The sequence below is a fragment of the Sardina pilchardus genome, chromosome 16, assembly GCF_963854185.1.
Source record: "Sardina pilchardus chromosome 16, fSarPil1.1, whole genome shotgun sequence".
Classification (NCBI taxonomy): Eukaryota; Metazoa; Chordata; class Actinopteri; order Clupeiformes; family Clupeidae; genus Sardina; species Sardina pilchardus.
Genome location: NC_085009.1, coordinates 25,652,111 through 25,661,787, shown reverse-complemented (window position 1 = coordinate 25,661,787; position 9,677 = coordinate 25,652,111). Strand labels below are relative to the sequence as shown.

Here is a 9,677-nt window from a genome sequence, read left to right as displayed (position 1 = left end):
TGGTAACGACGCCATTTCATGTTTCATTCATTTGAATTGGCGGCCGCATTCGTAGTTTGGGTAAGACTCCTAATTTTTGTTAAAGATTGGACAAATCCGGAGGTTTTATGCACTATATTTAAATGCTCAATGTTTATTGTACTGTTTAGGATAGTATTTCATGAGATGATTTGTCTGAAATACTTCAGTTACTCATGTTCCCTCAACTTTGCATCGTCAGTTGGCTAACATCTTTCGAGCTAGCTAGCATTCTCAGCTAGTGCTGTTTACTAGCTACGAAATGGCTAGATTAGCTAGCTATGGCTATGATGGCTATCTATCTACATTATGTAAGAAGTCAAGTGAGCTAACTTGGCGTAGTACAACACCGTAATTGGAAATGGCATTTCAAGCGTGTGGGATTCAAAGAAATCGTTAATACCGTGTAATATATGCACTTGTGTTATGGATCATGCAGAACTTTTGTCAAACTTGTGGTTTTAACTTTCATGAATGCTACTTGACGTTAGCGATCATGTTATGCTAAAGTTAGTTGCTGCTAATATTCCGCGTGATGTGGCCATGGTTTCAAATTGTGGTTTCCAGTGTATCCAACGTATACCTCTATTACTTATTTACGGATGAAGCTTGTGTTTCTTGTGCATTGTTACATTGCACGATAGCAACTTGGCTAACAAATTATTGATTTTAACCTTAGACCTAATTAGGAACTAGATTGCTCCGGATCCGAAAAGTTGTTTAACTAACGTTAACGCTAGCTTTAGACCACGTAACATAACGATACCCTCCAGAAGAAACAACTGAAACATCTGTCGTTTACATAATGCGTGAACATAGACTTTACTAGCACTTTCTTCAATGCACAACTCCTGTCAGAAATATAATTTCTTAAGTATGAGGACACATTGATGTTAAGATGGTGGTAATATTCGTCATGGTGGAGGGAACTATTTAGCTTGGTTATTCATTGTAACGTCTTGGTCATAGGTTAAATATCAACATCAAATAGTAGTCATTGAAATTACTAAACTGATTGTTGCCTTTTTCTTGAATCTCAGGAGTGAAGGAAAAGGGAAATAAAAATGGTGAAGATATTTGTGGGCAATCTGTCCGAAAGTACGACAAAGGAGGAGCTACACACTCTCTTCACCGAATATGGCAAAATCACAGAGTGTGACATTGTGAAGAATTTCGGCTTTGTTCACATGGAGGAACAGTCTGATGCAGAAGAGGCCATTCGCAACCTGCATCACCACATGATGAATGGTCAGGCCATCAATGTGGAGCTTAGCAAGGGTAAACCGAAAGGAAGCAGGTCCAGGGGCTCAACAAAGCTGTACGTGAGTAATATCAGCACCACTTGCACCAACCAGGAGCTGCGAGCCAAGTTTGAGGAGTATGGCCCTGTGATGGAGTGTGACATTGTCAAGGACTACGCGTTTGTACATCTGGAGCGAGAGGAAGATGCCCTGTCTGCCATCAAAGGCTTGGACAACTCTGCTTTCCAAGGTGAACAAACTATGAGCACAGGGTGGCTAGCCGGTTCATATCAGCCTTGTAGAAACACCGTGTTGTGTAGCAGTGAGAATACAATAGTGCTCAAGTGCCGTCCTGTTGCCTCTTGTAATGCTTGATTCAGCAATCAACCCTTGTAAGACACTCAGTAAAGACAAATGCGTGGTAATGTGTACATCCTAGGCCCAGTGCTGAAGCATTGTACTCTTTTATGAAATGACTGGAGGAGATGTTTTGGCATCTTAATCTCAACTGATGAGACTTCTCGAACTGTTCTGAAATGCTTTGCCACTTAAGCCTATGTAGTGCTCCATGACAACCTGTTCTCTCAATTTCAGTGCAATAAGGTAAACGTGTCATCTCCCACGCCCCTTTTAATTGACTTGAGATTGGCGTGGTTGTGCAGAAAAAAAGCGAAAAACGTGTCCTGAAAATGCCTGTCTTCTTTTCCTTCTCAAAAGGCAAGCTGATGAACGTACAGCTGTCCACCAGTCGGCTGCGTACCGTGCCCGGAATGGGAGACCACGCCGGGTGTTACGTCTGCGGGAAACCGGGCCACTGGTCCAAAGACTGCCCACGCGGGCAGAACGGTAGCTATGGCGACGGAGGCGGTTTCCGCGGCGGCCGGGGGTATCCACCGGGACCTCCAAGCTTTGGCAGGGGCGGATACGGCGGTGGCCCTGGGATGCTTCGCGTCCCTCCTGACTACATGGGAAGTCCAATGTACGGCCGAGTGGCGGGCTACCCTGGGGCGTCCCCCATGAGCCGTCACCCTGGCTACGCTCCGGCGCGGGACTACGGTAGTGACGGCAGAGACCAGTATGGCAGTAGATCGGCAATGTCTTACCCAGACAGGTCTGCGGCCTACGATCGCGAGCGCTACTCGGCAGCATCCATCGACTACTACGAAAAGTACAGGGCTCGTCCGTACAGTTCCAGCTACCCGGACGAGCGCCGTCTCGCCATTCCTCCTCCTCCCCCGCCTCCTTCTGCCCTGTCTCGGATGAGGCTGTCCTCCGGCCTCGACCCGTACGACCGTCCACTGGCCAGCGCCGCTTCAACAGTCTCTGCGGCCTCCGCGGCGTACTACGCGCGGGACCGCAGTCCCATAAGGCGTGTGCCCGGCGGCGCCGGTGCCACCTCGAGCTATGCGTACGAGCGCTCTCGCCTCTCTCCGGTGTCCAGGAGTTCGTATGCCGTGTCGCGGTCCAGAGAGACCTATGGAGAGCGGGCACGCTATGCATACTAATGTAAAGGCATGCACGCCAAGGTGAGCTGATAAGGGTGCCAAAATGGTCACACATATGATTTTGTGCTCAATCTGATAGGTGCTAAGCTTAATCGGCTTATCTAATTACAGTTGCACTAAAACTTGCACTTTATGCAAAGAGTTCAGAAAAATCTAGACAAATGGCAGTAAAGCACTATCTTGAAACAAGCAAGGTGATTTAAAAACAAAAAAAGGGGAAAAAAAGACCATTACTCATCAGAAAATGCTTTGCTCTCTTTCTAGGTGTGTTGAATCTGCAGGAATTTCCGTCGCGACCATTCCCGTGGCCTGTTGGCGTGATTCCGGCTAAATCGTTTAGTTTCGGAATTGCGTTTTGAGAGGTGCCCGGTGGATCTGGCTAACGTGTGTCTCTTGTGGGCACAGTGCATTGGTTCTGGGCTGGTGGATGGTTATCTTAGTCGACTTTATAGCCCTGCTCTTTCACACATGCGATTGCCGCTGATATACCCAGCAATTTCTCTGATTCTGTTGTTTTACAGGAAACATCTTTCAGTCTGATGTTTTTTTTCCCCCCTCAGTTTCTTTTGCCGTTTGATTGTTCAGTTCATTGATCATTTATGAAATTAAAATCGCAAGAGTGTCAGTGTGTAACTACGAATACTACTTCTGTGCGTTCTTTTTCTTTATTTTTTAAAAATCTGGCACATACTCGTGAACATGATTTTGTAACATCGGGTGTTTTTGGGCGTTCAGTTTTTTTTAAAGCCCTGCTTGTATAACAATACAGTAAAATTCACGTTCACTCATTTATATTGTCAGGAATTGTCACAATTGTATCTTAAAATTAGAACTGGCAATTTTTTTTTCTTTGCTGTTTTATGACTTTTGGTTTGGGAGTGTATGTATGATGTGCAGACAGTCCGCGTGATGGCTTGTGTGAGCTTTTTGTTGTGAGGACAATCTGCTAGACTTTTCAGGTTCTAAAGATTTTATGGATAAAAGAGTGGATGAAAGCTTAGCTGCTATCAAGTCAAAACAGCAAAAAAAAACATTCCAATTTTCAGAATTCCCCTGGTATTTTTTTTAATTTTTTTTTTTTTTTAAAGGGTGCCCTCAAAATGTGAATGATCAAATTCAAAAAAAGTTTCACACCAGTTTAAATTGATAACATTTTGCTGCCTTGTCTTGGAGCTATTTTTTTGGTGACTAGAAGTACTCATTTTTAGTGTGTGGCCGTCACTATATTTGTACGTTTGGTTATTGGGGACTGTCTGCATATTGTATGTTCTGTCTCGACTGCAGAAACCAAGAACTACTGCTCGTGAAGAAGTGACTTCGTACAAAACGGATGGTGCAGCCTTTTCTCGCCGGCAAGAGCAGCAGCAGACTTGCATCAACTGACTGCTGAAAAACTTCTGTTGACAGTGCTGCCTTTGGAAGTGAAGAGTTTTATAGCAATATAAATGGAGATGAGCAAAATGTCACTCAGGACTGTCATCTTTGCGCCAACGGGCTTGTTGTGTGGGTGCCTTGGTAATCGCCGTGGATCCCTTCGCAATCGCAGTGGTTTTCTGTAGTTTGTATATTTCCTACCAGTCTCAGAGCGTGTGCATTTTTGAACTATTTTTTTGTAATAAACCAAAATATTTTGGTGAAATGCGACTTGTTTGGTTATTATCTAACTACTACATGCATTTCTTTAACGTCAATATGTTGTCATTTCTGATGTATTGGGGGGGAAAAAAACATTTAGCTAGTTAGGGGTCGATGCAAAAGACATTTTTCGCGCCGTAAGCAGGATAGTGGAGCGGCGCGCTCACACACCCCGTGTGCGTCTTGTGGTTTCCGCAAGAGCTTGCTAACCAATGGTAAGCCATTAGCTATCATAGCTAATGCATGTGACGCCATTTCGGTCTTGCAAGTCCACGGGTGCCATTGTGAGGTACGAGGAAATATTTCCATACATTACACATTTTAAATGCATTTGTGTGCGTTTTGGGGTAATTGCAAGCATATAGACTAAACGATACTGTAGAGCAAAATTGTGTTGCATGTAGTTTTTTTCCCCAGCGTGGAACTTGCTACATTGACGGAGCTAACGCGAGTAGCTGAATGAGACGATTACTTGCAGGCACCTTGCTAGCCTAGTCTTGTTGGTCATTGCATGACTGATGAATGAATTGGTTTATTGCGTTGCATTTCTCAATTGATATGTTGATTGTCTTCCGAAAATCTTGCACGCGCAGGCACTGTTAGACATCTTTAACGTGCATAGTTTACAATGGAAAACTTGTCTAACGTTATCGTTTGATTTTAATTTTTAGTAGTGGCTAGTTAGCTTGTGCACTATTGTCTATCGCCACACTCACATAGCGGTAGTTCAAGCTTGTCCACTTGGGGGGAAAGCCATCCTTTACTTGTATGAAGTGCGTCGAGTTCACAGCCATTATGTGACTTTTACAGTCATACATTGTCAGGAGAACTGAAGGAGGTTTGTTTGTCCTGTGGTGCATTTCATTGAGGCCGGTGGTATGGTAGGCTTTGCTTAAAAGTGTGTGTTTTGAACTTCATCTCACTGTTGCCCACTAAGGACTGCATGACATGCACTGTCTGGCAGTCTTCTGGTAGGCCTACAGCTAAAAAGCACACGTTGTCCTCACAGTCACACAGGGGCCCCCATCTGCCCAGTGATGTCTGAGCTTTTAAAAGTGCAGATGGCAGCATGTAATGGTTATCAAATCACATTTAGTGACCATTATTAATAGAGAGGTCATGCAAATTCATAACCTCAATAAAGTTGTTGTTATTGAACATGTTGATTCATTTCTTGTCTTTTAGGGTGAATTGTAAAGGCCAGTCAAAATGGTGAAGATATTTATAGGCAACCTGTCCCCCAACACAACAACAGAGGAGCTCCGTGCCCTCTTCTCTCAATATGGGAAGATCTCGGAGTGCGACATCGTCAAAAACTTCGGCTTTGTACACATGGACGACAAATCGGAAGCAGAGGAGGCCATCCGCAACCTTCACCACTACGAGTTAAACGGCCAGGCCATGAATGTAGAGCTGAGTCGAGGCAAACCCAGAGCCTCCACGAAGCTCCACGTGGGAAACATCAGCAGCAGCTGCACCAATCAGGAGCTCCGCGCCAAGTTTGAGGAGTACGGCCCTGTGGTCGAGTGTGACATTGTCAAGGACTATGCGTTTGTGCACATGGAGCGAGTTGAAGATGCCATGGAGGCCATCAGTGGTCTCGACAACACGGCCTTTCAAGGTGAAATCACACTTGTGGTTTGTGTCTTAACGTAGGTATGAATTAATAACAGCCTTAAGTAAGCAAGGTAAGTAAGCCTGAAAAGGTCAATGGTAAGAGGAGGGATGTGAAATTATTTGTTATAAGTGACTATCAGATTTTGTTTGTAGCAGTCAGAATGGCTTTGGTGTGGTTTCATGTATACAATAATTCATTCCACTAGCAGTATTCTTCAGTGTTCTCCAGGCTAGACTGTAGCCCATTAAGAGGTATGGTGAGTGTATGTATACAGCATATCGTAAAAGTAAACGGGGTAAGTTCTACGGCAATTAAATTATGCGGCTTAGCCGACTACATTAAGCAGATCAACGTCTCTAATTTAAAAAAAACTATCTATGATTATTTCAATAAGAACCTTTTCAGTCACATGGCATAGTGGCAAATTGTTTTACGTCTCTCTGTTTCCAAGGCAAACTGATGAGTGTGAAGCTCTCGACTAGCCGCCTGCGCACCGTGCCGGGGATGGGAGAGAGGACGGGTTGTTATCGCTGCGGGCAGGAAGGCCACTGGTCTAAAGAGTGCCCTTTGGACCAGAATGGCTCCTATCGTGGTGACGGTGGCGGTGACATGGGGCCCGGCGGCTCCAATGGATTCGGTCCCCCGAGGTTTGGCGGTCGCGGCCGCGGGTTTCATCGTGGCTTCAACGGTGCCGACCCGGGCTTCGGAGGCAGCTTCGTGCCCTCGCACGGCATCAGCAGGGGCGGGGCTTACGGCGGCGGAGCTGGTTACGGCCGGGGCGCCGCGGGCTACGAGGGCGCTATGGGTTACGGCGTGCCTCCGGGTTACGGCATGGCGGCGGACCCTAGCCTGGCCCGTGCATACGGAAGCGAAGCAGCGGCTTATGGGGGGGCAGCAGCCAGTTACGGTGCCTCGATGCCGGGGTACCCCAGTGCTCGCCGCGCCGCCTATGACGAGCGAGATCCGTACGGTGTGGTGGACTTCTACGAGAAGTATCGGGCGCGTCCGTACGGTGGCAGTTATTTCGAAGATCGGCGCGCTGTTCCCATGCCCACCCCTCCTCCTCCTCCTCCTCCCGCCGCAACCTCCATCATGAGGGATCGCTTGTCCTCCTCTAGCCTCGACCCGTACGAGCGGCGACCCTTACCCCCTCCACCGGCTCCTGGCTCCTCGTACTACTCCCGCGATCGAAGTCCAATCCGGCGCGTGCCCCCCGAAGCAGAGGGCTACTCATACGAGCGCTCGCGGCTCTCCCCGGTCTCCTCGCTTCCTCGGACCTCCGCGTATGACCTGCCTCGGGATCCCTATGCAGATCGGGCGCGCTACGCTTATTAGCACCTTTTAGCAGGTGAGAGCTACCTCGACTTTTCTTCAGATCAGGGCATGGGTAGAAATGTTAATCCAAATTCACAAAAATTATAGTGGGTTGGTGTTAACCATGTGGTTCGAATTATACTGCGTAAAGAGAGTGCCATACTTGGATAAGCTTCATTGGCAAGGGCCTCAAAATGTACCAGTTGTTAACCAAGCTATATCACTTGAGCCTGTGCTGTCGCTCAGCTAGCAATGCATGTTGCTTGCAATGTCAAGGTCATGGGGTTGAGTTTCCAAGGTCAGTCACGTCGTGGCTATTTAGGGTTACAGTTTGGAAAAATTCTGGCATAGTTAAATGTATGCCATTAATCTGTCATATTTTCTGTGGGAGCAGACCATACAGAAAATATGAAAATGGACTTGAAAAGAAATGAAAATGGAAAATGATAAGAAGTGTGTATGCTAAACCGTGGATACTCTGAGAGCGCCAGACCATGGAACTACAAGATCAAAGGCTAGGACAGGCAAGCCAATCAGCTGAGTTACTTTTGTATGGCTACACTGGTAATCAAGTGTAGTGGATGATGCCATGGAGTATATTGTAGTTTTTTGGCTACGGGAATGTAAATACGGGGTGCCTCTCATTTGGGCTTTTATACGTCCTCCCTCGCTCCTCGGGCCTCGATCCTCACTGATCGACAGAAAGGATGATGGGGCGAAAACAATGGGATAGTCTATCCAGTGTTAGTTATAGATCAGTGGGAACGCCCCTCGAGGATCGAGCATCGAGGATCGAGGAGGCATGTTGAGAAGCACCTATGGTTTTAGTGTGTTAGAAATGAGAGTAGCACAAAACCTCTTGGTAGATTTGATTAAGATGTTTCACAAATCTTTTCTTCCAGCAGCCTTATTTTTATACAAAGGTGTTGAATGAATGAAGCTTTTTCACATATGCTCAAGGAGCCACTGTAGTTCATAGAATTACTTCTTTACAATAACATTGTGTCTGTGTGTGAGGATTATCTATTAGTTAAAAATATATATATATCACGTAAAAGGGAAAAAAAGGTTTATTGGCTTATTACTTCTAATGTCATGTTACTTCTAATAGTGCCATGAAAATGTAATCTTTCGACCAATCAGGATCTAATCTGACATTTGCAGTCACACCTGTTAGCTTTTGCCAGGAGGTTGCTATAACCATTTGTGTGCAGTACTACCTTTCTGTGTGAGCCAAAGTCCATGTGGTGTGCTTCCAGTATCCACATGCCATTCACAAACCACACAGAGAAATAAGGTGCATGTTTGTGGAACTATCCCCATGTCACAGGTAGGGCTGTGCAATTTGTAATCAGCAGTTATGGCTTCCAGCAATTATGGAAATGTCAAAGTAGAAGTACAACAATTATTTTTTTCGCATTCCGTTCTGCAACATTGCTCACTTTGTCTCGAGTTAGACATCCAGCGCACCCCCTCAGCGGTAACTGTTGTATACATTAACGTTTTTTTGTGTGTATATATAGTAATATATATATATATATATATGTGTATATATATACACACACACACACACACACACACACACACACACACACACACACACACACACACACACACACATTTTTAGAAAAGCATTGATGTGTCCAAAATCATTGAGCAATGGTCAATCATGATATCAATATCGATTGAAATAATCATGATTATGATTTTTGCCATAATGGAGCAGCCCTGGCCCCCAGTTGACTCACTGTTATTATCTCTTGCAGGTGTTGTAATTGTCGTGTTACCTCTTGTGCTCGGTCAAGATTCTTTCATTGTTTGTTTTGCAGCCCGTGGCGCGTTCCAACATCAGCGTATTCGCGGGGCGGTGAATATCGCGGACGCGTTACTTCGGTGCGTCGATGGTCCACGATTCGGTGTCTGTCCTCACTCAGCATATTTTTACTTTTTAAAGTTGCTTCTATCTAAACCCTATGCTTTTCTCGTGTATTAGTGTAGATTTAAAAAATAAAATAAAATATAGGTGTACAAAATGCTTATAGATAGTATCTCAAGTATTCACTGTTGAGACATCTTACGTTTGTAAAAGTTTGTCTTTGTATCATGTTCTAATATGCAGAAACGTACCACTTCAGTTAATATTTACCTCGTCTCCAAAGGAGCTTCAGTGAAATATCATAAGAAATGATCATTTCATTCCTCAAAAAAGATATGCTGCACTTTTTTTTGTTTTACAGTATGCCCTATATTTTAAATTGTTATGAATTTTAAAGAGAACACATGAAGTAAATTTTCGAAAACCCCACCCCTTCTTCATCTGAAAGTGGGCGTGCCACAGTGGTTGCT

General features: G+C 45.1%; 1 protein-coding gene across 4 annotated transcripts; it reads left to right on the top strand.

The window, feature by feature from the left end:
• Window positions 1-9,300, top strand: rbm4.1 (RNA binding motif protein 4.1). 4 transcript variants are annotated; one of them, XM_062516168.1, is made up of 4 exons: window positions 1-60; window positions 1,059-1,509; window positions 1,977-2,785; window positions 3,029-4,403. In XM_062516168.1, exons 2-3 carry the CDS (start codon window positions 1,083-1,085, stop codon window positions 2,762-2,764), a joined length of 1,215 nt encoding a protein of 404 aa, XP_062372152.1. In that variant the 5' UTR covers window positions 1-60; window positions 1,059-1,082; the 3' UTR covers window positions 2,765-2,785; window positions 3,029-4,403. The 4 variants fall into 4 exon arrangements, with proteins under 4 accessions (XP_062372152.1, XP_062372151.1, XP_062372150.1 ...); XM_062516166.1 differs by lacking the exons at window positions 1-60; window positions 1,059-1,509; window positions 1,977-2,785 and adding exons at window positions 5,585-6,020; window positions 6,469-7,365; window positions 9,161-9,296 and having other exon boundaries at window positions 2,792-4,688; XM_062516167.1 differs by lacking the exons at window positions 1-60; window positions 1,977-2,785; window positions 3,029-4,403 and adding exons at window positions 5,585-6,020; window positions 6,469-9,300 and having other exon boundaries at window positions 1,373-1,509.
• Window positions 9,301-9,677: the final 377 nt, after the last annotated feature.

Excerpts from the sequence above, each read along its gene's own strand:
- rbm4.1 (XM_062516167.1), top strand. The coding sequence starts at position 5,609 with ATGGTGAAGATATTTATAGGCAACCTGTCCCCCAACACAACAACAGAG. Across the intron at positions 6,021-6,468 it reads CGACAACACGGCCTTTCAAG|GCAAACTGATGAGTGTGAAG; the intron begins GTGAAATCACAC and ends TCTGTTTCCAAG.